This window comes from Mustela erminea, chromosome 18, assembly GCF_009829155.1.
Source record: "Mustela erminea isolate mMusErm1 chromosome 18, mMusErm1.Pri, whole genome shotgun sequence".
Taxonomy (NCBI): domain Eukaryota; kingdom Metazoa; phylum Chordata; class Mammalia; order Carnivora; family Mustelidae; genus Mustela; species Mustela erminea.
The window spans coordinates 56,629,615-56,654,650 of NC_045631.1; the positions used below are offsets into that span (position 1 = coordinate 56,629,615).

Below are 25,036 nucleotides of genomic sequence, written 5' to 3' on the forward strand. Positions count from 1 at the left end.
CTGTTTGAAATTTGAGCACGGATTTCCACATGCATCAGTGGAAGCAAATAACGAGCACGGATGGCTCTTGAAGTGGAAGGAGTGCCCCTACCTCCCACCCCGTGTTTTTTCTCATTGTCACTTAACACCTGTACTTATGTCTACAGCAAAATGGGTTAAGCATGTTATGACCTCGTGCAGTTTATAACTTTGAAGGGAGAAGGAGCAGCAGATACACAGCTGTGTAGCCCTCTAGTCTGTGGGCTGGGGTAAAAATTGATGGAAAGAGAAGTAAGCTACCTCCCACACCTTAATGCCAGGGGCAGGGATACGGAGCAGTCAGAGGCACTAAGTATCATTACAACAAAGGGCGGTGACCCGTCTCTACTTGGCTGTCTCATCCAGTGACACCACCCAGTGGTCCAAGCCAGAAATCTGGGGGTCCTCTTCCACACCTCTTCCTTCCTGACCTTCCATGCTAGACATCAGGTCCTGTGGGGTCACGTTTTCATGACGCCTGACTGCCACCCCCAGGAGTGCTGTCCTCCGTCTCCCCTGCAAGCAGCCTTCTGACCTACCCCCTCCAGTGTGCCCACAGCCTGGATGCGGTTTCTAAAGTGCAAATAGAGGCTCACCGTTTAAGAGTGAGTGCGTACCCACTGCCCTGAAGGTAAACGAGGCCATACAGACTGGCTTCCTAATTCTACACTCATTTCTCTTTGTCTTGAAGGCCAAGCCTGCCCCTGTGGGTCTCCTTGCCAGGTGTCCCCTCTGTCAGGGGACTAAGTCAATGTCAGCTCCTGCCAGCTGTGCCCATGCTTACAGCCCTGCAGCTCTTCACACAGGGGCAACTCCTCTAGGTGTCTGTGGAGAGACGAAGCCGAATTCCCAGCTTCATGACGTTTCCAAGGGGACACTGATGCTTCCCTCCCCAGTGAAGGCACCACCCCAAGCAGCAGCTTGGAGATCTCGTGCCCCACAAGAGCTCGGTGTGCAGCATGGTCTTCTGGAAGGAGGCAGCGGAATGAGATGGCTGAGACACTGGGGCTTTGGAATCTGCCTCCAAGAAGAGGCCCTGCTATTTACTGTCACCTTGGGCAGGCGATTTAATCTCCCCAAGCCTCTGTCCCTTCATGTGTGAGGTAGGACAGAAGTCAGTGCAGCGATTCCAGAAGTTCCCGGCACCAGACAGCTTCACAGCAGTAACGGTGCTATAGGGGAACCCGTCTAAGAAATAAGCATAAACTCTCAGGAGTCCCGGCAAGTTCTAACAACGCAGTCGCTAAGAATACACCAATTTAATGGGTCCAAGACGAAGGCTGGAAATTGCTGGTAAATGAAGATCCTTCTGAAAGCTGTTCTGAAGGAGCAGAGAGACAAACGCAGCCTGCTGGTACCCCTCAGCCTCGTCCTGCTCTGCCCTTTGTCCTCCAGGGGAAGGTAACCAGTCGCTGGCCGAGGGAAGCCGCTTCAGGAGTGACCGTGGTTCTGTTAGTGGAATCCATCCATCCTCGAGTTTGCTGATACAGTTGCCAAGCCGCTGCCCCTCTCCCGGCACCCCTGCAGGGAGAAGGGCAGAAGCGCCCTCCCAAGGGGCAGCAGTCTGGGTAAGGCCCCATGGGGGTCCTCGGGGCTCTCCACCCCCCCCCCCAGCTGCAGCAGGGGCTCCCTTGTCTTTGGCCCCTTTGGACAGGAGAGAGGCCTCTCTACTGGTCCCTCACCTACCCCACTGTCACGCCCAGCCCTGCCTCTGGGAAGCCCTCGTTACAAGAAATGACAGGCCAGAGTTTGTGAGGGCTGGTCAGTGAGTCGGGCAGCTTGGAAGGAGGCGGGGACTTTCTGCCAGCCAACCTGAGAGCACAAGACTGCGAGGTAAAACCTGGCTGGGAATGTGCCCTCCCTGCCCCCTCTGTGACCCCACTCGCCTCGGAATGTGCCCTCCCTGCCCCCTCTGTGACCCCACTCGCCTCCTCGGTCAGGAGGATAGAAGGCGCCTCAAAACATGTGCTCTGACTCTTATGTCCCAGTTAGGGAGGCAAGTCCGTGCTGTCTCAGCTGACCGCTCAGACAGGGAGGCCAGGAGCCTGCCCGTGGTTCTCTCAAAAACACTCCCCTGCCTCAGAAGAGGCCCAGGAGAAAACATCCCCCAGCCACCTGCCTGCTGAGGACGGGAGGGGCCCACAGAGCCCAGTGAGCCCTTGGATCTGAGCTGGAGGCCCGGGGGAGGAGAACCGAGGCTGTGGCTGGCTGGGTCATGGGGCACCCTTGGCATCACATCTCCCCAGAGGCCACTGGTCCTCAGGCCCTAGAGGCTGGATGTGCTCGCACCCTGTCCCCAGGAGAAGCTGTAATCAGGCCGTGGGCGCTCCCTTCTCAGAGTCGGCAGCCAGGGCGGCTGTTGGGGGAGAGCTTTCCGGGGTTGGAGGCCTCCGCCGCGCAGCCAGCAGCGCCCTTCAGGCTGAATGGGATGTCATATTGTAGGAGGCTTTCTTCAGGGTCTCCAGGAAGAACTGCTCATTCTCCAAGAAGTCACGGTCCTGAAAGCAGAGCTGGGTAAGCAGTGCCCCCCTCCCCGGATCCCTCCTGCACCCCCTTCTGGGAACAGGGATGCTGGCTCGCAGGACTGAGGGCCACTTGCTCCCTGGCTCTGGGATGCAGCGGGGGTGGTGGGGGCACAGAAGTGAGACACAGCCATGGTGAGGCCCCTTGTCAGCACATGACTTCACCTCTGTAAGCCTGTCTCTAAACCGGGGATAATAACATCACCCGCCTATAGGACTGGGGCCCGGGGGATGGGTAGGGGCTCGTACTGCACAAACAGCTTTCAGCACGGAGCCCGGCACCCAGGGAATGCTCCGTAAGTGACCTCTCCTATCATTCCAATCACAGGGTTACTGGGAGGCTCAACCAAGATGGTGCAGGTGCTTCCCACAGAGCCAGGCCTGGAGCACGCGTCTTAGACATGCTCGGTGGGCATTTGGCCCATTATTCCGGGGTAGGGGGTGCTCAGCCCTCCCTGCAGCCAGAGTGGGCTCCTTCCTGCCTCCCACCAGTGGGAAGAGAGGAGCCCTGGGCCCCAGGGGGCAGTGGGCAGCTCAGGCTGGGGCCGCCTGCTACTCAGAACACTTACCTGCTCAGCTGTGTGCCTCAGCAGCACCAACTTGGCGTGGAGGTGCGAGGGGCCCAGGCTGGTGGGGGGTTGGCTGCACTGGGGCGTGGTGGGAGCAGGAGCCACAAAGGCTGCAAAGGTCGGGGCGGAGGAGGAGGTCAGGGGTGGCGGCATAGAGGGGACAGCAGAACAGCCACAGCTTGATCCCTGGAGCCTTTCGCCATTGTGGTGGCAGCAGCCGGGCTAACCTTCTGGGCACTTCCACCGACTCTCAAAAGCCTTTGAAAATGCTCATGGGTGGCGCCTGGGTGGCTTAGTTGTTAAGTGTCCGCCTGCAGCTCAGGTCATGATCCCAGAATAGCAGGATCGAGCTCCGAGCCCCACATCGGGCTCCCTGCTGGGCGGGAGCCTGCTTCCCCCTCTCCCACTCCCCCTGCTTGTGTTCCCTCTCTCACTGTGTCTTTCTCTGTCAAATGGATAAATAAAATCGTTAAAACAAAACAAAAACAAAAAGAAAGATGCTCATGGGATCCTACCTGGCAAGTCCAACAGGCTAGGAATTTACTCATGGGAAATAATCAGGCAAAGGTGTAGAGATATATATATATATATATATACAAACACTTCCACTGAGGTGTTGATCTTAGTGACAAAAATACCCACTCAGTAGGGAATCAATAAAAACACAGAACATAATGGACAACGATGCTGATTAAGAATTATGGTCAAATGTCAGGTGCCTGGGTGGCTCAGGGGGTTAAAGCCTCTGCCTTCTGCTCAGGTCATGATCCCAGAGCCTTGGGATCAAGCCCCACATTGGGCTCTCCGCTCAGCAGGGAGCCTGCTTCCTCCTCTCTCTCTGCCTGCCTCTCTGCCTACCTGTGGTCTGTCAAATGAATAAATAAAATCTTTAAAAAAAAAAAGAATTATGGTTAAATGTTTAATTACTGATAGGAAAACATGTTGCTTGTGCATGTTTCTGAATGAAAGAAATCAAGGTAGAAAACAACGAAGATGATCTTGATTTCTTTTTAAAACACACACAGTGTAGAACGCTGTGCCCCAAAACGTTAAAGAATGAGGTTGAGAGTAACTTTTTACAAAGCAGCTTTCCTCTCTCTTATCTCTTAGTTTTCCCTAACAAACGTGTTGCTTGTGTAACCAGGGACTGGCGAGAGGACTTCAACAGGCCCCGACCTCCAGTGGAGGGAAGCTGCTCCGGGCACTGGCCCCCTCCGCGGCCGGCCCAGCCCGCGTCCCATCCTTTGGAAGCCACTCACCACTCAGGCAGGAGGCTGCCGGGCCCTGGGTCCTGGGGAGCAGCATCGAGGGGCTGGAGGGCAGGTCCTGTCGGACATGGTCCAGCCGCAGCCTCTGCTGGGCCAGACTCAGATGCTCCTGTCCCCGACCCCGGAGAGAGAAGGGCGTGGCTGTGAGGGCGGGAGGTGGGAGGGGGAGGAGGGGCTGGCCGGAGCTGGGGGGTGGCTTGCCTGGTGCACACGCTGCTCCTGCTGCCACAGCCGCTCGTGCTGCTCCTGGACGAGCTGCAGCCGAGCCTGTTGCTCCTGCTGCACCTGCCGGGCCTCGCGCAGCGCCCGCTGCCCCTCCTCCAGCTTCTCCGAAGCCACCTGCGGGAAGGCCCCGGGGTCAGCGGCGGGGGCTGTGGGGGGCTGCGCGGGCACACCCCACCCCCACCCCCAGCCCAGCCGCCAGGCACCTGGCTCATGCTCTCCACTTCCTCGGCGCGGAGCCTGGTGCGCAGGGCGGCGGCACTGACCCTCTCCTTCTCCAGCCTCAGCTCCTGGCGCTCCCGCTCCACAGCCTCCCTCTCGGCCGCCAGCTGATCTTCCTTGGCGCGGAGCTCACTGGCCCTGATCTTTAGCTCGGCTTGCTCCTGGAGACCGCAAGGCCTTGGCTCCGTGCCCCCCTCCGGAGCAAACTCCCCCCACCCCCCTCCTCCGCGGCTCCAATCCACCCTGACTCTGGGGGAGGCGGTGGGGCAAGGGAGTCCCAGGACAGGTCAGAGAGGTCTGGGGCCAAGCCTCGGGGCTGCCTCTCACCCCGGGGCTCAACTCGTCTGAACCCCAGCCTCCTTGCTTCTAGAATATCTAAGGGGAACGTGATGACGACTGAATGCGAGAACGTGTATAAAGCACGGAGGGCAATCAAAGGAAGCTGTTATTACAAGATTATTGTTTTCATTTCTACGCTCCTGTTTCTCCAGGCACTCTGCTAGGGGAATGCAGCCCCAGAGAGGAGCAGTGGGGGCCGGGGAAGGAAGGGCAGGGCTGCTGAGCTCTCGGCTGCCCTGGAGGTTTGCGATCTACCTTGGCCAGGGTGACGAGGGTGCCCTCCCGCTGCGCGTCCGCCTGCAGCGCCCTCTCCGCCTCACGCTCGGCCCGCTCCTTACTCAGCTTCTGCTGGGCATAGAACTCGGCCCACTCGGCCGCGAGGCGCCGCCGCTCCTCCCCACACTTGTGCATGACGGCCTTCTGCTCCTCCAGCAAGGCGCTCTGGGACGAGGGGGCCAGGGCATGGGGTGAGCGTCCTTAGGCTTGTGGCAGGGGTCACCGCTACACCTCTGTACCGGCGTGGTTGCACTCACCTTGGCTTTCTCCAGCTCCTCCCGCTCCATGGAGATCTGCTGGACCATGACCTTCCTCTGCTCTTCTAGAGCACGCTGCATGGACTCAGCCCGGGACTGCTCTGCGTTCACCCGCCATCGCTCCTGGGGGCCAGGTGAGCGCTGAGGGCACACGTTCCCTGGACGCTCCGCCCGCCCCCCTGTCCGGCCTGACTGTGCCCCAGGGAGCTGTGCAAACCACCCCCGCCTCCGCCTCTCCCACACTATGCCCCAAACACCTCTAGAGAGAGGTGCAGGAGGACAGGTGCCAAGCCGGGCTCCCAGGGCCCAGCTGCTGGGGCTGGGAGCCCAGCCCTTGGTGAGCTACACCAAGGCCTAGGAGCTCTGCGCTACCACCGAGAAGCACTGGGCCGCCCCACAGGGCTGAAGAGTAGCCACAGCCCTGGTCCCCAGAATGCCAGCTGCGGCACTCTGCCTGCCCATCTCCCGTCCACCCCAAGGGCAGGTGTGAAACGGTGTATGCCAGGGACTAGGGGCCACGCTAGCATGAGCTTAGGAACTTGACTGTGCCTGGCCCGGGCTGGGGATTAAGTCACCAGAGGAAGAACTGAACACGTAGGACTCACGACACAAACACACCTGTTATCTCATGCTGATAAGTCTAGGGGAGAGACAGGAGCGCTTCGGTGGCCATCTCTGGCCAGTGGGTAATTTAAATTCTCTTCTATTTGCTAACTGCATTTTAATTTTTTCAGCATAATATATCACGTTATAACCCAGCATGAAGGAAAGGATATGCAGGAGTTCAAAAATGCATCTCTTAGAGCCCAGGGGGCACAGGCTTCAGTGGATGGAGGAATGTGACGGGCCTGGGCAGGAAGGGCGGAAGGGGAGGCGGGGGGATCCCTGGGGTGAGACAGGCCCCGCCGGCGGGAGGGCGCCCACCTGCTCCAGCAGCCGGCTCTGCTCATTCAGGCGCGCCTCCATCTTCCCGATGACCTCCTGCAGCCGGCTCCTCTCCTCTTCCATGTCCCGCTGCTGCTGGCCCAGCCTCTCCTGCAGCGCTGGGGGGCCACGGGGCGCTCAGGGCCCGCCCACTGTCCCAGTGGGATGGAGGTGCAGGGAGGGGGGAGCCCATGGCCCACTTGGTACCTCGGAGCTGCTGGTCCCGCTGCCGGAGCCCCAGCTCCCGCTCCTGGGCGGTGGTGAGGTGCGAGGCCTCCACGCGGGAGGACAGCTCGTGCAGGCTGCTGGAGAACTTCTCCATCTGCTCGATGATGCCGTTCAGGGACCTGGGGCCGTGGGGACTGGGTCAGTCTGGCCTCGGGAGCCCAGCCCTGTGACTTGAGCCGGTGGGGCCCGGACGGCGCCCATACCGTGTGTGGGAGGTGGCGCTGGTGACCGCGTCGATCTCTCGGTCCTTCAGCAGCTTCAGCCGCTGCAGCTGCTCCTCGTGGTCACGGCGCATCTCCAGGATGGAGGCCCTGAGGGGAGGGGAGGCAGTGAGCACGGGCGCTGAGCTACGCCAGCGGGCTCGGCAGTCAGTGCTTGCCAGGTCCTTCCTCCTCGTCCTCCTCCAGGCACTGCCTCTGCTTCCCTGGCTCCCCATCCTTGTGCGTGTTGGGACCTGCATGCCACAGGCATTCTAATGGGGAGACTCCTTCTGTGACTTAGCAAAGGACACTTGACGTCGGTGTGTAGGTAGCCTTTTCCCGTCCGCCAGTCTGAGAAGTGGGGAACACTCTGCCCACCGACTGGCTCCTTTATGTGCCCTTTCTTGGTTTTGTTCTCATCCAGACGGGCGCCTGGACGGACACGCTGGGCCCAGGAGTGTGAACCTCTTCCACGGTCTGTCCGTCACCAGACTCGGGCGCTAGCAGGCGAGGGCCTTGCCCTGTGCTGAGCTGGGTGGGGCCCTGCAGGGACGCCCACCCGGCTGCTGGAGGAGGGCTGGGCCCTCCACCCAAAGGGAGCACTGGGCCAGTGTGCCTGGCCTCGGTCCTCACGTGGAAGGGAAGGGGTCGCGCCTCTGCTGCTCAGCCACGGCTCAGGGTCTCCGGGGAATGGACTTCCTCTGGCCGTCCTCAAAGACAGCCGGGCTCTGCCTGCACCCCCGGGGCCTTGCCCTCACCGCTGCAGCTCCCGGAGCCGCTCCATCTCCTGGTCCTTCTCTTGCATGGCAGCCGCCAAGCGCCGCTGGTGCTGGGCTGTGAGCTCCGCGCGGGCCTGCTCGGCTTCTTGGCACTGTGACAGATAGCGGGCCGACAGCTCCTCTTGCTCCCGCCGCAGCCGCTCATCCCGTTGCTGGTACGAAGTTTCTAGCACCTTCACACGGCTTCTGCCAACAAAACACACAGCCATGGGGCTCAGAGGGTGAGGGCGGACAGCCGAAGAGTCGCTCCGGGCACATCGGCTAGGGCCGGCCCCGAGGCTGGGGAAGCCCGGGCGGGAGGAGCGGTGGGCACCTGTGAGCATTCTCGATGAGCTCCAGGTCGGCCTGGTGCTGCTGCTGCAGGCTCTCCAGCAACAGCCGCTGCTGGGCCCGCTCCAGCTCCAGCTTCCGCACCTGGAGAGGGCGGGAGGGTGGGGAGGTGGGCTCCCTGGGCCACCCGGCAAAGCCCTCCAGGCCGCACAGCCTTGCCCCCCCGCAGCCCGGAGCTCCTCCGTCCTTCACCTGGGCCTCCAGCTCCGCCAGCCGGGCCTGGCTCTGCAGAAGGTCGGCCTGGAGCTCGGCGGTGCTGCCCCGCAGCTGCACCTGTGCGGCCAGGAGCTGCCTCTGATATTCTGAACCCGGCAACAGGCTCCGCGCCAGGGACGCGGGAAGCAGGGGCTGGAGGAGAGGGGGGAAGATGGTCCAGGTAGGGCACAGGGACTCAGCGGAGCGCAGCTACCTCCGGCCCTCCCAGGCCCTGCGCCTGATCTGTGGCTGCAGATGGGGACAGAGATGTGACACCAGGAGGCCGAGGATGAGGCCTTGGAGTTGTGCGGTTGTTGTCCGTCCCGTCCTCCCTCAGCACATGCTCCCCAGCAGGTGTTCCAGATTCTTAGAGCAGCAGCTGAGCCCCAGCAGCATCTCAGCTGTGATAGAAGCTTCCTTTGGCCAGGCCCCGTGTCCAGACGTCGGGTGCCTCTGGACTTCCTGCAGGCTGCCCGCTGCCCACCACCTCCAAAGGTGCTGCTGGGTTCCTGGGGCTTGGTCTCTGGGATCTCCTCTCGGCCAGGCCCAGCGGTGACTGCCTCCCACGCCTGGGGAACAGGCGGCTCAGCAGGGAGAGGCCGGCAGCCATAAAGGCCGCTTTCTAGACGGAACAACGGGACACCCGCGGCCCTGCTTTCTGATTGGGGGATTCCTGGCTGGCCCCGTACAGATGCCAACCTCTACCTACCTCCCTCCCGGAGTTGGCAAAGTAGCGGCCACATCTGCCTGACAGTGGCGAGGCTAGAGGGTGAGGGAAGCGCTGGTGGGGGGCATCAGACCCGCCGACATGCAACTCCCTGCAGGCCATCGGCTCAAACCACGGCCGTTGCCTCTGAGCACCAGAGAGCAGCTCTGTGGGCCCGAGGCCTATTCCCCTGTGTCCGCCCTGCCTACCTGGATGGGCACAGGGGGCCCTGGGTGTTCCTCGGAGCTGGGGACACAAGATGTGGGCTCTGAAAATGAGCAGCAGAGAAGTGAGCAGGAGGCCCTCCGAGGCCGGGAGGTCACATGTGTCCCTGTGACTTCGGGAGTCCAGCCCTATTTGTCGTCCCAGACCCCAAAGGAAGCTCAGCACCTCTTCCCCCCACAGAGGGGAAGCACAAACAAAGCAGAAAACCAACCAGTGCTGCAGAGGTCTCCGAGAGCTGCCCCCCTCTCTGGGTCACCTCCAGGGAGGGTCAAGGCAGTCGGGTTCCACATCACAGGGGACCTGAGGACACAGAGATTGCAGGGGGCAGTGGTGGCAAGGTGAGCAGCCTGCTGTGTAGAACACAGGGAGGCCAGGAGAGGGTTGGCGTGGGCTGTGAAGGAATAGGTTCAGAGAGCTGACTGGAAAGGCCTGGTGGCTGGCCATTTACTGAGAATGAGGACTTGGTCGCATAAAGGAGACGGGGCTGGCTTCAGGTCCCCTCGGTGGGTAGGCCCCATTTAAGGTGTCAAATACCATATGTCAGATGCGCCGAGTCGGAGCCCAGCACGGCTGCCCCGCATCTCTAAGGGTGGAGGCCCATGCAGGCCCAACCCAGCCTCTCACCCGCCTCGGCCCCTGTGGACATACCCGGAGGCGGCAGGCCTTGTTGGTAGCTTCTGTGCTGCTGTTCCCAAGGGCCCTCCAGCGGCTGCTTGCTCCAACACCTGAGTGCTGGGAACAGGTTGGCTGAGGAAGTAAATGTTACAGCAAAGGTGGCAGAAGGTTCCGTTGGGCTGGACATGGCTGGGCCGGGACAAGGCCAGAGTATGAAGCTGCTGGCCATTTGTCCCCTCAGCGCCTCTCCTGTTCCCATCATCCCATCTTAGGAATTCTCCTCCTGAGTCTGAGCCCCTGGGCTTCCAGGACCCCTTCCTGACCGCAGAGCCTGCTAGGACCCAGTGGAAGGCAAGGACCATCTGTTGACAGTCTAAGGAAAAACAATCCACACCTTGCAGACACCAGAGTTAAGTTCAAGTTCAAGGCCTTATTCTGGCCCACATGGCTCTGTTGGGTTAGACCGGGGCTCTGCTTACTCTCTGGCCAGGTCCAGCTCCCTTTGGACTCTTCTCTTCTGCTGTCTGTGGTTCCCGCCCACCTTGGTTGGCTCTCAGGGCCAAAGGGAAGCTTTTCCCTCGGTTTCAGATGGAGGTCAAAGCTACTCTCCTCCTTCACCTCAGCCCTGGGGCTGGGTTACGTCCCCGGCCTGTCACACAATTGCCTACTTCACCTCTTCCTCGCTCGGGCCACACGGCATCTTGCCACTTCCTCCAGACGATCCCAGTCTTGCCCTCCCGCTCCGAGAGGTCACTCACTGTCCTGCCCCACAGGACTGCCACTTGGTGGCTTTTCCCAGGAGTCGCCCCTTACCCACTGTCTTCTCTGGGACTCCCCCAAAGCACGAACACGTGTCATGTCCCTTAGCTCAGGCCAGCAGAGGCCCCAATAATTTGGACACGGGGTTTTTTGGGACCCCAAGGGCACCGTGGGCAGGGCCCTTGCTCAGAGGCACCAGGATGGCTGCGCCTTTGTCACATCAGGTTACCCTCTGTCCCCACCTGATCAAGTCAGCCCTTGTGCACACGGCAGTCGGGGTAGGAGTGTCAACAGCCCCCCGCCTCGGATCCCCTCATGTCTGCACCAGGGCGAGGATGGGGAGCTCTCTCTGTAGTGTCCGGAGAGGTGGAGAAGCACAGCTAAGAGGCGGCGCAGGCCGGCACTCCTGACTGAGGCACCAAGACGGGCAAGGTTGGCCCCCCACACCCCTACCCGGCCTTGCCTCCCTTAAATAGAGGCCAAGCCTGTACCTGCTGGAAGGGGGACTTCCTACTGCCCCCACCAGGTTCTTCTGGCCTCTGGAGGCCACTGTGGGCTCCTCCCTGGCCAGACCTTGCGACTTTTTCCGGGACAAGGCGTGGCTCAGCCAATCCTCTTCCTCTCTCTCCTCAGACGCTCCCAGCTGGGAAGCCTGGCTGGCTTTGGCAGGGAAACCCGCACCCTCCGTGGGTGGCTTTGGCCCCACAGAGGAGGAGGGCAGTCCAGCTGGGGCAGAGTGCCGGCTTGGGGCCGAGTGCTGGCTCTTGGAAGGGAGCATGGAAGGAGTGGAGAGTGCGGAGCCTCCCCTCTGAGCCTCTCTGGTGGGAGAGGGGGGGAGCAGGTCGTCATCCTTGAGGCCCAACCAGTCGGCTCCTCCCTTCCTGGGGTGCGTGGGGCTGGAGGCCGCTGGCGCGCTCTGCATGGAGCCTGGTTCCCCCTTGGTGTCTGCACCACCTTCTGCTAAGAACCTACTTCAAGACAAAGAGGAGGGGGTCTAAGGCAGGGCAAGCAGCCATCCTAAGAGCCCCCCGACCAGCCCTTCCCTCTGTGGCTCCATGGCCCACATGAAGGAGTGAGAGGTTCCCTGGGGCTCTGTGCAGCCACCCGCCGCCCCGCCCAGCGAGCACAGTGCCCACGCCAGCTCAGGCGTAGTGGCCAGCCGAGCGCTGTGGGTAGAACGCCATCAAACGCAGACATCTTGAATTCTACCACGTGAACAGGGGACAAGTCCACCCCTAGCAAACAGCACCGAAGGACCACCACGGGCACGTCCAGAGAACAATGAGCTAGAGCAAGTGGTTTAGGTTTTCCCATCAACAACGTCTGTGTCCGTTTATTTGGCCACTGCCTAGAAGCATTACAGGCCCCTGGCAGCGTGTTCTGAGGTCTAAGAATGTACTGGAAGTGGGAGAAATGTCAGTGCGTGTGTAGGGTTATCTAGCTCGGAAGTGGCTGGCGAAGCCAACATGGCGTGGCATTGACACACGTGGCCGCTTACGCCTCCTCAGTCAGTTTGAAATTATTTCCGAATAGAAGACTGAAAATGTATCCCGGGAGAAAAACTCCAGATTCTGAAAATTCTATCCACTAACTGGAAGTTTTGCTACGCACAGGGATGCGCCTGCGGCCAGGCATCACAGTGGACCCCACGGCTGTTCCGGGGGAGCAGGTGGCGGGCAGGAGAGGCCACTAAAGTTCACGGTCTCGCTACCCTGGGACTGAACCACCTTCAGTGAGGTCGGCTGACCTCAGCCGTTTACGGCTTTTAGGGTTCCAGGTGGTGCGGGGGGCACCTCCTCCTTTTCCTTTCAAGGAGGCCGGAAGGAAATGGGCCTGGATGGGCAGGACCGGGCAGACCGCCCCCTGCTTCAGCACCCGCAGACAGCGACCCCTGGGCCTCGTATACCTGGTTCCCCAATAGGACTGTCAGTGGGATGGGGGAGGCTGGGGCCCCTCCTCCTTCCTGGTGGGCACCTGCCAGGCTCTCTTCAGGCCCTGCTTACCTGACCGACTGCCGGCGGGACTGGCGGCCCTCGCCAGAGCCCACGGTGGGCTGATAGGCCCCAAAGGTGAAGTCCTCATCGCCCCAGGAATCTTCCTTGTCTAGAAATGAAGAAGCCTGTGATCTTGAGAAAGGGAATTTGACGATTTTGCGGCTGCAGAGCTCTGTTTAAAAAGACTGAGTGGCGGGGCGCCTGGGTGGCTCAGTGGGTTAAAGCCTCTGCCTTCGGCTCAGGTCATGATCTCGGGGTCCTGGGATCGAGCCCCGCATCGGGCTCTCTGCTCAGCGGGGAGCCTGCTTCCTCCTCTCTCTCTGCCTGACTCTCTGCCTGCTTGTGATCTCTGTCAAATAAATAAATAAAATCTTAAAATAAATAAATAAATAAAAAGACCGAGTGGCTAGCTTGATAGGTCAGCAAGTGCACAGGGGTGAAGCTGCCATGGGGGAGGCAGGGTGTGAGCTCGAGGCCTCAGGATCCTGCACGCCGGGCATCACCTGTGAAAAAGGTACCGGTGGGGTCCTGTCCCAGGCTGTGAGAATGGGTTCTCAACAGCTGGCACCTGGGCCGACACTTTGAGAAACACTGGTCTAGAGAGATCTTTTCCAAACTGTGGGCTGCTACTTATCGGAAGGTCAAGAAAACAATTCCGTGAGTCGCAACCAATGTATTTACACATCTGCTAGTGCAAAAATAAAAAAATAACAGAACACTGAACACGGTAGTGATCGTCCCGTGACTCTCTTGCCCCGGTTACGACAACATGTGTCGTGATATGCGCGGATTTCTCATTACGGGCTGCAGTACGAGCGTGGTCTAGGAGCCCCCCACCCTCGCTGCCCCTGCCCCGCAAGTGTCCTCACCCTGGGGCCTCTGGTACTTCTTGTCCAGCTTGAATTCCCTGTGTTCCCCAGTGCCCGGGCGGGCCAGGAGTTTGGCGGCAGTGCCCCGACCCAGCAGCTCATCCAGCCTGGAGCGAGCAGGACGGGGCCCTTCCCTGCGGGACGGGACACACACTGGTACACGTGAACGCGGGGGTGCCGGGGGCCCTGCGCCGTGCCTGCCCTCTAGCTCTTCGCTGGACCCCAGGCAGCCGTATGCGCTGGGGTTCCCCGCCCCTAAGGACCCTCACTGGTTGCCCGTCCGCCTCCTCTCTGCTATGGGGCTGTCTCCAAACCCCAGGGTAGCCACAACATCGTCTTCTTCATCAAACAGCACTTCTTCTTTCTTTCGGATCGGGGTGTCCCCAGGAGTGAGCGGGATAGATGGACCTAGAGGACAGAACGCAGTGCACAGGCGCCCACAGCCCATCGTGCCCTCAACTGTGGTGTCTGAAGGGGTTGAGGGGGTGCTTCTCTGCGACCTGGACCTCTGGGTGTGGCCGCAAGCAGTGCACGTGTCTGGTCTGCATGTGGGATCCGACTCCCCCCACCACCCCAAGGCTCCCACACCCACCCCCCCTTGTTCAGAGACACTGCTAATCTCTTGGTCCAGGATCTGAGACCTGTGGTCCCGGCCTGGTGGGGTCTCTGGTTGGGCCAACTGCCTCTGCCCAGGACGAGCAACAAGCCCACACTACCTTGATCTCTGACTGGGGTCGGGCTCTTTTCGGAAGCCATTTTACTCTTGGTCTCAGGGGACTTCTTGGTGATTCCTTCCTCATCGTCTGAGAGCAGTCCTGCCAATGGGTCTTCCAAGTCTCAAGGCCAGAAGGGAAAGCACAGGTCAGACTGCGTGTTTTGTTCAGGAAAAGAAGCCCTACACCATATTGGTGGGGGGGCGGCTATCACTCTAGGGGAGGTTTCTAGCTGCTCTAATACACAAACAGGCCACTCGGGACCCAGAGGACACACATCAGCCTTGGCAAGGAGACAGGGAGCTGGGGAGCAGCCCTGGGCCTGCCTGGGAGCCCCCAGACTCTGTTGTCTGTGCAGCCTTCTGGAAACGTCCCCCAGGCATCAGAAGTGAAGTAAAACATTCATGCATTTAGAAAAGGAAGGGAGGGTGCCTGGGTGGCTCAGTGGGTTAAAGCCTCTGCCTTCGGCTCAGATCATGATCCCAGAATTCTGGGATCGAGCCCCACATCGGGCTCTCTGCACGGCAGGGAGCCTGCTTCCCTTTCTCTCTCTCTGCCTGTCTCTTTGCCTACTTGTGGTCTCTTTCTCTATCAAATAAATAAATAAAATCTTAAAAAAGAAAAAAAAAGGAAGGGGAACTCTTCTTATGCTTTATAAAACCATCAGGTTGATGTCTGGCTTCAAAGTCTTGCAAATAAGTGACCCAAATCTCCTCCACCCAACACAACACCATCAATCCCTCCCTGAATTCCTGAGGAGCTGAACCAGTGGCCCTCGCGGTCTGCTCCTCCTCTGACACATACGGCAACCTGACCCCAGGAAGCGAGTTAGCATCTCCCAGGATCCTCCACTCTCAAAACCAAAGTGTCCCAGAAGCATGACCGCAGGGCCTACCATACCTTCGAAGGAAAACTTTCTGTACTGATGCCCAAAGCTGCTGGTAGAGGGAGGGGGCTTCTTGGTGGGAACAGCATCTCCTGTAAGAAGCAAACAGAAGGCAACGTCATAAGATTCGGCCTCTCCCAGCCAAGGTCCTGTCACACCATGACAGAAGGACCCGGGGATGGCATGCCCTTCTCCCTGGGGGGCTGAGTGCTCATGGCCATGGAGAGGACACCTCCCTAGTTCTCACACAGGCTTCTGCCAGGGAAACGTGGTCTGGAGCCACCTCCTGTCCCCCAATCACATGTCACCCCAAACAGTCATGGACTTGGGAGGTACACAGGCTCTCACCAAATTCCCCAGTTGAACTCAGATGGTTTCTCTGGGAGCTGCCATGTTGAACTCAGAGGGCCTGGAATCACACTAGGGAGGGAGGAAGCTGTCCCCTCCCCCACCACAGAGAGAGAAAACCCACAGGAATGAGAGCTCCCTTCTGAGTACCTTCCCCGTCCCCAGAGTGTCCCTCGATTCAAGGAGCTCTCTCCCACGCACCTTTCTCACTGGCTGTCACTATGCTGGAAGGTTTGGGCTGACTGGGCAGCTCTTCTTTCCCAGGACCCTTTGCAGCTTTTTTGCTAGAGGCCAGGTTAGACTTCTTCAGACCTAAGAGATCGGCATCCATGTCGTCCAGGTCCTGGAAAAGCGGGAGGGAGGGAGGACCCCTGAGTGATGCTCAGCTAGGCGGTGCTGAACGCCCCTGTGCTCCGAATGGCCTCGTGGTGATCCGGCTTCCATAGTCCATGGGGGACAAGTGGGGACCTGGCGTGGGGAACTGACCCTGACTGGCTTGCAGAACAGGTGAGAGGCTGGGCCGAAGCACAAGGTCCCCACCGGCTCTGTCGCAGAAGAGCCCAGACTCGGGGGGCACCTCCACGCCACTTCCGAGCAGGGTCACCAGCACCCGGTCGCCACAGCTTCTCACATGGGCTTAGTAAGTGGGGGGGGGCTCTCTTCACAGTGGGAACAAGACAGCAGGACCCCAGAACTGAAGACTCCCAGAGGGACTGCCGCTGGGCCGTGACAAAGGGCCAGGCACCCGGCCAGCAGAGGAAGGCCGTCAGGGCCTCCCGCCACCACCCTCCCCTGCACAGACTTGCCAAATGTTGACCCTCACGAGAGGGGACGAGGACTTCCATCTGGGAGGGCGCTTGGCACCCCCGGGGCAGAGGTGTGACGAACACAGGGGAAAGGGGAAACTATGCAGGAAAAAGGGGAGTTGGGAAAGAAACCTGGACGATGGGGAGGCCAAGCGAGCTGGGGGGTGCAGGCCCAGCTCATGGGTCTGGAGGGGGAGACCTGAAGTCACCACCAGCAGCTCAGAGGACCGGAGGGCTGCGGCCAGGGGGGCCGACAGGCAGGCCCTGGGAGAAGAGTGATTTCAAGATGAGGTTAAAAAGGCTGAATACGGAGCCAAGAAGGGAACAGACTCCAATTCTTTAGCGCTCCCTTCCCACGCCCCCCACCCGAGGCTGAAAGCAAGCGCTCAGCCTCGGCCTGGGACCAAGAGTTAACAAGAGGGACGAGCAGCATGAGGTCAGGCGGGAGGGTGCTGCTGGCCAGCAGGGCGGGCGAAGTCAAGGCGACTTAAGGTTTCAGACACTGGGTAGGCCACCTGAGCCCTGGGGGATTATCTTATAAACTCTACAGAATTTATGTCTCAAAATTCCATTCCCAAGCTTAGCTTTGGGCTTGATCCCATGAGCGCACAGCTGGACTGAGGGGGCCTTGGCAGAAGATGTAGAGAGAAACACAGGGAACAATTAAGAAGCAGCCTTAGAGGGGTGCCTGGGTGGCTCAGTGGGTTAAGCCTCTGCCTTCGGCTCAGGTCATGATCTCAGGGTCCTGAGATCGAGCCCTGCATGGGGCTCTCTGCTCAGCAGGGAGCCTGCTTCCCTTCCACCCCGCCTACTTGTGATCGCTGTCAAATAAACAAATAAAATCTTTTTTTTAGAAAAGATTTTATTTGTTTATTTGGCAGACAGCGATCACAAGCAGGCAGAGAGACAGGCAGAGAGAGGAAGGGAAGCAGGCTCCCCGCTGAGCAGAGAGCCCGATGCGGGACTCGATCCCAGGACCCTGAGATCATGACCTGAGCCAAAGGCAGAGGCTTTAACCCAATGAGCCACCCAGGCGCCCCAATAAATAAAATCTTAAAAACAAAACAAAACAAAACAAAAAAGCAGCAGCCTTAGAGGAGATAGTCTCTCCTTCTTTTCCCTCCGCACGGCTGTGTCTCTGAATGGGAGCCAGCCCACTGCACTTGGAGCCTGGTGCGTGACCATGGCTCCCAGGGCATGAATCTCCAGCCACCAGGAATATGGACTTCTATCCAGAAGGACATGAGGGCAGCAGCTCACGGATGAGCTGGTCTCTCAACTAGGAAGGGCTCGGGAACACAAATTGTAAAGGGAAGCATGCGAGGGACAGGGAAGGCTTGGCACAGGACATTCCTACCGCCCGCACCCGCTCCCAGAACTGTGCAAGCTGGTTCTGTACCTTCATCGTCTGGAGCAAAGTCTGCGGGTCCGCCTCTGAGACGTCGGACACCTAAGTCCACAGGAGGGCAAGGACACATGTTAGCTGAGGCCCAGTGAAGCTCTGGCTCCTTGTTCCCTTGCTTCTGCGACGGCTGAGGGCTGAGCAGCGGCAGAGCCCTGCCAACGGGGCACCGGCAGGAGGTCCTGCCTTCTGCTGGGACTGAAGTGTCCCCAGACGTCAAACCTACCTACGTGTGGAGACCCAGAAAGCGCTGCCACTTTCCGCCCTCCTCAGTGGAAAGAACCCTTCCACGACAGGCCATGGCTATGCCACTTGCCAACTCTGCAACCGGACAGCCGGGCAGCTTACTGGGGAAGCACACTTACAAGGGGCAACACCCGAGACTCCCGACACTTCCTGGGAGCTCCACTTCCCAGCTCATCCCACTGGGAGGAAGGAAAAGCCCGCTGGGTTCACATTTGAGTCCACTTGGCAGCCCTTGGGTATTATTTTAAGAACACACTGGCAGGGCACCTGGGTGGCTCAGTTATTAAGCATCTGCCTTCAGCTCATGATCCCAGGGTTCTGGGATCGAGCCCCACGTCTGGCTCCTTGCTTGGAGGGAGGCCTGCCTCCCCTTCTCCCACTCCCCCTGCTTGTATTCCCTCTCTCGCTGTGTCTCTGTCAAATAAATAAATAAAATCTTAAAATAAATAAATAAATAAAAAGAACACACTGGCCTCGCAAAACTTCTAAACCTTTGTGTGAGCCACTCCCGGCCACCATCCCCATGTCATTGCTTCTGGGGTCAGGGGGGAGGTGGGGTGGGGAGCAGGGTGGACCAGGCTCACCTCAGCGTCAGGTCCTGTGAGGCCCGCCGTGGTGCCGAAGGCGTAGTCCTCCAGGAGGGACCTGTGAAGAGGCACAATTGGTGCCCACTTAAAGGCAGGTGGCTCAGACAGCCCCGGGGAACCTGGAAGACTTCTCCAGGAAAGAGGGGCAGAGCTGCTTAAAGGAATTTCACAGGCCACCTAATGCAGAGATTTTCCATTATTTTTTTTTTTTAAGATTTTATTTATTTATTTGACAGAGAGAGATCACAAGTAGGCATAGAGGCAGGCAGAGAGAGAGAGAGGAGGAAGCAGGCTCCCTGCTGAGCAGAGAGCCCGATGCGGGACTCGATCCCAGGACCCTGAGATCATGACCTGAGCCGAAGGCAGCGGCTTAACCCACTGAGCCACCCAGGCGCCCCAGATTTTCCATTATTTTTAAAAGCAGTACAGGGCTTTTAAGAACAATCTGTTAAACCCATGTGGGGAGCACAGCGTTGATGACAGACCTGTCTGATCGCCATGCGGGTCACCTGAGACCATTTCAACACTGGAGATCGACTGTACTTCAAAAGAACAAAAATAGGGGCGCCTGGGTGGCTCAGGGGGTTAAAGCCTCTGCCTTCAGCTCAGGTCATGATCCCGGGGTCCTGGGATCAAGCCCCACATCGGGCTCTCTGCTCCTCAGGGAGCGTGCTTCCTCCTCTCTCTGCCTGCCTCTCTGCCTACTTGTGATCTTTGTCTGTCAAATAAATAAATAAAATCTTTAAAAAAAAAAAAGAACAAAAATACCCACAAGATGGAAAAACAAGTGTTAACAACAACAGATAAGAGAGGAAAAACAGAGACTCTCGGGTGGCTCAGTCAGTTAAGCATCTGCCTTCGGCTCAGATCACGATCCCAGGATCCTGGGATCGAGCCCCGCGTTGGGCTCCTTGCCTGGCAGGGAGTTCTGCTTCTCCCTCAGCCTGCTGCTCCCCCTGCTTCTGTGCTCTCTCTCTCTCTTCCAAATAAATAAATAAAATCTTCAAAAAATAAAAATAAAAAAGAGAGAGGGAGAGAAACAGAAGTGCGTTGGCTAAGATGAAGGCGGAGGGCAGAGCACTCAGAAAACTTCCTCTCAAATGTCGGGAGCAATTTGGAAGAACAACCTGAAAGGCACGGATCTAGGCCAATTCTCTTACTCTGGGGTTGAGAACACTGACGCTCAGAGAGGTTCGGGAATCATCCAAGATCACACAGTAAGGAGCATTATCGGCGGGACTGGCAGCCAGGACTTCTGAGCCCTGGTCAGCTGGCTTTCCACTCCTCGGGCTCCTTCGAGGCCAAGGGGCGGAGGGGAGGGGAGGGACACCGGAGAGCAGGAGCGGGGCACGCAGCAGGTGGAAAGCAGGGAGCATGAGGAGGTCATAGTACTTGGACTGAAGGGGTGATAGTCACTCAAGCCAGGCCTGCTCTTACTTCGTTCTAGCCCTGGAAGAAGGGAGCGCCTGGCCCACCCCTGTGGCGTCTCGGGCACGTGAAGCTAATTTAACAGGCTCCTCAGGTAGGGTCACTGCGAAGAGAAGAGAAGAGAAATGATGCCGTTTGGCTAGTGAACTGGAGTCCGAAGAGGACTAGAAGTTCCCCACCAAGCTCTCCCAGAAAAACCTTCTCCCAGGAGGTTCACCCTAAATGCCAGTGGGGGCCCACTGAGGAGCCCAAGTCCACTGCACCCCACGAAGGGCAGGAGGAACGATCCACTTCCAGCACCCAGAGCTCTCGGCTGGAACACAAGGCCCAGGCTCCGTGGGTTCTTCTGGGCCAGGTTGGGGGAGCCTCAGCCCGGCCGCCCCCAGTGAGCTCGCCCTGCCCCAGGAGCCCTGCTCCTCAGTACAGCAGAGGGGAACACGCACCATATCCAGAACATGTAAGAAACTCTTCCAACTCAATAGTAAAAACACAACCCAAGTTTAAAAAAGGATCTGGAGAGACCTTTCTCCAAAGAAGACACACAAATGGCCAATACACCCATGAAAAAGATGCTCAGTGTCATTGGTCACTGGGGAATTGGACATTCGAACCACCACGAACGGGCAAGGGTGGGGGGGATTGGGGGGTTGGGTGCCGGGCCGTGAGGAGCGCGTGATGGAATGAGCACTGGGTGTTACTGGAGAGTCACTGACCTCCACCTCTGAAAGGAAAAACACTCTGGATATTAATCAGTTGAATTTAAATTTAAAGAGATGAAAAAAAAAAAAACCCACGATGAGATGCAACTGTATCTGTCCACACGAGGGCGGGCCTGATCAAAAAGACAGAAAATCAGCAAGAGTGCGCAGGGGACGTGGAGAGACTCGAACCATCCCAAGCTGCTGGTGGGAAAGCAAAATGGTGCGACTGCTGTGGAAAACGGTCTGGTGGTGCCACCAAAAGTTAACCACAGAGTTACCATATAAATCATTCCATCCCTCAGGATACGCCCTCAAAAGACCTGAAAATGTATGGCCACATAAAAACGTGTACTTGAACGTTCCTGAGAGCATCACTCCTAAGAGCCCTGCCCAGATGTGGAAACCGCCCAGGTGTCCACCCGCTGTGATGGGCCGATGGTCGAGCCACACACTGGAAGACGGTCCAGTCACAGGAAGGAATGAAGACAGAAGCGGCTCAGCGTGGGTGAACCACGAGAACACCGTGGTGAGTGAACCAAGTCAGGTGCAAAAGCCATGTATGGAGTGATTCCGTCTTGTACGGTATTTCTAGAACAGGGAGGGAACGTGGCTGCCTAGGGTTGTGGGAAGGGAGAACAGGAGTGACTGCTTATGGGTGTGGCGTTTCTTGATGAAAGTGTTCTGAAATTAGATCGCAGTGATAATTATGTAACTTTGTGAACATACTAAAAGCCAACAAATTGTCCACTTGAAAAGAGTGAATTTGGGGCGCCTGGGTGGCTCAGTGGGTTGAGCCGCTGCCTTCGGCTCGGGTCATGATCTCAGGGTCCTGGGATCGAGCCCCGCATCGGGCTCTCTGCTCAGCGGGGAGCCTGCTTCCCTCTCTCTCTCTCTGCCTACCTCTCCATCTACTTGTGATTTCTGTCAAATAAATAAATAAAATCTTTAAAAAAAAAAAAAAAAAAAAAAAAAAAGAAAAGAGTGAATTTTCTGTGAATAAGATTTCAATTAAAAAAAAAAGGAGGGGCGCCTGGATGGCTCCACTGGTGAAGCGTTCAACTCCTGATTTCCGTTCAGGTCATGATCTCTGGGTCATGAGACTGAGCCCCGAATCAGGCTCTGCGCTCAGAGAGGGGGTGTCTGCTTGGGATTCTCTCTCTGCCTCTCCCTCCGCTACCTGCCCCTCTCTTGATGTCTCTCTCAAATAAATAATAGATCTTAAAAAAAAAAAAAAAAAAGAACAAGACTAAATCAAGGGATTCTGCAGAAGGAGCACTTACTCTCGTCCCCTAAAAGGTCACCAAGGACATCATCAATGGAGCCTAGAGCAAAGAGAAAAGGAACTGTCATGACTTCAGGAGGAAAGAAAGTCCTTCACAAGCCTCCTGACTTGAGACCTCCTCCCAATTCCAGGCTCTTTACCACCAGAGCATTCAGATGCTGGGACTGGGACCCAGCTCTCTCTGCGTTAACCATGAGACATTTCCCAACTCTCTAGCAACAGATCGCAACGCCTTGTCAAAGGACCCCAGGGTAGAAATGGAAAATAACTCTCTCAAAGGGTAACGGTGAGCATTTTCAGAAGAACCTGCATTCTACGGGACACACTGGCCAACACGCCAATCTTCCAGACTCTGAATAAAGCCCCATGTGCTTCTTTGGGAAAAGCGTCCAAGATTTCTAGGCACACACAAGCCTCTTTTGTGCCAATAGCGTTCTCATGCCCATCCATCTGAGACGGCCCCCTCCCCCAGTACTGGTTTTGAGGCATACCTCCTTGGCCACTTTCCGAAGGGGGGGACCTGGGGGTAACCCAAAGTACAAGTACTAAATGAGGATTTGCACCCAGCTGAAGTGCCTTTACCATCCTCAATGCCAACTGTATACTTCTTGATATGGAGCCTGACAAGGCGTCCCTGGGGCCCTGCCCCTATTTATTCTTGGATTACTCTGAGGGCCAATAGGCAGCACAAGGAGTCCCCTATGAAGACCAAAGCTTCCTGTGCAATTATGGCGGAAACTGGCAAGACTCATGTCAAGAACATTTAGATACAGGGGTGCCTGGGTTAAAGACTCTGCCTTCGGCTCAGGTCATGATCTCAGGGTCCTGGGATTGAGCCCCACATCAGGCTCTCTGCTCAGCGGGAAGCCTGCTTCCTCCTCTCTCTCTGCCTGCCTCTCTGCCTACTTGAGATCTCTGTCTGTCAGATAAATAAATAAACAAATAAATAAATCTTAAAAAAACAAAACAAAACATTGAGATACAGACATGTCTAGGTTATTTTTGGATGAAAGATGGGGTATTATTTTTGCCTTAAGGGTGATATCCGATTTTTCCACTTACCTTTCAACCCCTTCTTGGTTTTTGGTGCCTAACATTGGAAAAACAAATCACATTAACAAAATCAGAACAGTGAACGTGGCTGAAACCGAGAATACAGAATAAATTGTTGTGCGTTTTGCCAGGTCACCAGAGGAAAAGGAGCACCAGTGGCATTTAGAGACAGAAGCTCTTTGTACTTTCCCACAGTCTCTGAGAATAGACTCATTCAGAGCATGGAAACAGCCCGGCTGTGGACTCCACTGTGGGCGCCATGGCAGGGGGCGGGGGGAAGAGAAGAGGAGAAGTCTCTCCTCTTCCCTGATTTCCAGATGCCACCTGCAAACCCTCCCAGGAAAGAGGTAACACGACTGGGAAGGTTTTCCTCTCTTCTGTGTCCCTGACTTCTCAGCACCAGCAAGGGACACAGACTGCTTCCGGCTGGCTATCCAGAGGCTCAGAATATAATAAGTGTGGTATCAATTCTACCTCTACCTCTCATCATTCTTCTCTAGGGACCATATCCTGGTCCTTGTCACCCAACCCCTAAAGATCTCCAGGCAGTCAAGACTGTGGGGGTGGGAGCAGGGGGTGAGAGCCTGCATTCTGCCTACCATCTCAAGGCTCTGGGAGCTGCTTGTAGCTTGTTCACGGCGCTGTCCAGCTCATCTGAATTCTGCTCACATCAGGCTCATTCTCCCTAATGAAGAAAATTCAAGTGGTTGCTTAAAAATTATGTAGCTTCAGGGGCGCCTGGGTGGCTCAGTGGGTTAAAGACTCTGCCTTCGGCTCAGGTCGTGATCCCGGGGTCCTGGCATCGAGCCCCCGCATGGGGCTCTCTGCTTAGCGGGAGGCCTGCTTCCTCCTCTCTCTCTCTCTCTGCCTACTTACTTGTGATCTCTGTCGGTCAAATAAATAAATAAAATCTTAAAAAAAAAAAATGATGTAACTTTAACAGTGCTTGGGTCCAAGGCCCATCAAAGTGTCTCTCACTTTACCCCTTCAAGGGTTTAAAATCTAGTTCCATAAATTAAAAATTCCTGATAGGGAGAGCTACTTAGATGAGAAGCAAAGTGCTCGGGGTGACTTAACGAGCTTTCCGGAGGCCTGGAGATCACTCACATAAAGTGCATTGGTCCTCAAGTCTTACCCTGAAAGAGGGTGCAGGAGATGGTAGGTACCCACTCAGAAAGGAGGTGGGTGCCTGGCGCCATGGCCCATACGGAATCCCAGGCAACACCCACGGCCACATTTGTGCATTCAGCACAAAGAGCGGATGTGAGCACTGGTTTTACTCGTTGAGACTATTTTCACCGACGGTGGAAAATTTCCCCTTCACGCTAACTGTAAAGCCGACTTAATACATTAGCAGCCAAGGGTTTGCCTCAGACTGTCACCCTCTCCTTACCCGACCTGAGCATCACCAAGACCGACCTTCCCATGCCTCGGAAGAAAGGAGTCAGAGGGGGTCATCTCTGTTTGTCCGGTGTTGCAGATCCTGTTAATAGAATGCAAAATTCATCTGGAATTACTTACAGGGGCCACTCTGAATGTTTGTGTTTCTCTTTCTTTGTAAGGGCAATTTTCACACGACCTACAACTCCACAGTGTTTGTCTCACACCACATCTGAGAGCTTCTGCCACCTCCTAGGGATTCCGACCCAGCCTCGCAGAGCGGGGGAATCGCTCAGAAGTTTGCGAAGGCCAAAAGTGCCACGGGGTACCATCGCGTCATCGCCTCTGCTCAGCCAGGTCCGTGCCCGGCATTTAAAAATCCTGAGCAAGGGCCCTTCCGGGTCACCCTCTAGGTCCGGAGGCTCCGCGCCCCTCCCTGCGTCACCCCCTCCGCGCGCCCACCCCAGCTCAACCCCTCGCGCCGCCTCCTCCCCTCCCAGCCCCAGAAATCTCCCGGGTTACGCGCCATTCCTCGCGGAGGCGCAGCCGCTAGCCATAGCCGCCGGTCCAGACCCCACTCGAGCCCAACTTGCTTTGGCCTCCCACGCCGGAGCCCCGGGGACGCCAATATCTCAGTCGTTCGGGGTTCCAGAGAGAGGCGAGGCGCGAGGCATGCTGGGCGTTGTA

General features: G+C 57.3%; 1 protein-coding gene across 8 annotated transcripts; it reads right to left on the bottom strand.

Moving 5' to 3' along the window:
• Nucleotides 1–1,913: 1,913 nt before the first annotated feature.
• On the bottom strand, nt 1,914–24,827 carry FBF1 (Fas binding factor 1). Of its 8 annotated transcripts, none has more exons than XM_032320194.1 (31): nt 24,549–24,825; nt 24,389–24,452; nt 23,569–23,654; nt 22,979–23,006; nt 21,915–21,956; nt 19,943–20,036; nt 18,503–18,563; nt 17,670–17,720; nt 15,666–15,807; nt 15,131–15,208; nt 14,234–14,353; nt 13,787–13,925; nt 13,518–13,651; nt 12,658–12,757; nt 11,146–11,625; nt 9,929–10,027; nt 9,492–9,580; nt 9,265–9,323; nt 8,347–8,502; nt 8,138–8,238; nt 7,804–8,007; nt 7,049–7,156; nt 6,825–6,964; nt 6,618–6,736; nt 5,694–5,816; nt 5,416–5,601; nt 4,806–4,982; nt 4,579–4,716; nt 4,369–4,486; nt 3,110–3,219; nt 1,914–2,516 (listed from the first exon to the last, which is right to left on the bottom strand). In XM_032320194.1, exons 3-31 carry the CDS (start codon nt 23,569–23,571, stop codon nt 2,433–2,435), a joined length of 3,483 nt encoding a protein of 1,160 aa, XP_032176085.1. In that variant the 5' UTR covers nt 23,572–23,654; nt 24,389–24,452; nt 24,549–24,825; the 3' UTR covers nt 1,914–2,432. The 8 variants fall into 8 exon arrangements, with proteins under 8 accessions (XP_032176085.1, XP_032176081.1, XP_032176084.1 ...); XM_032320190.1 differs by having other exon boundaries at nt 7,804–8,010; nt 24,553–24,824; XM_032320193.1 differs by having other exon boundaries at nt 7,804–8,010; nt 11,146–11,622; nt 24,549–24,824.
• Between the last annotated feature and the right edge of the window lie 209 nt (nt 24,828–25,036).

Coding starts and splice junctions, on each gene's coding strand:
- FBF1 (XM_032320190.1), bottom strand. Junction 4,983..5,415: donor CCCTCGTCACCCTGGCCAAG/GTAGATCGCAAA, acceptor TGCGGTCTCCAG/GAGCAAGCCGAGCTAAAGAT. Junction 3,220..4,368: donor GGCAGCCTCCTGCCTGAGTG/GTGAGTGGCTTC, acceptor CGACCTTTGCAG/CCTTTGTGGCTCCTGCTCCC.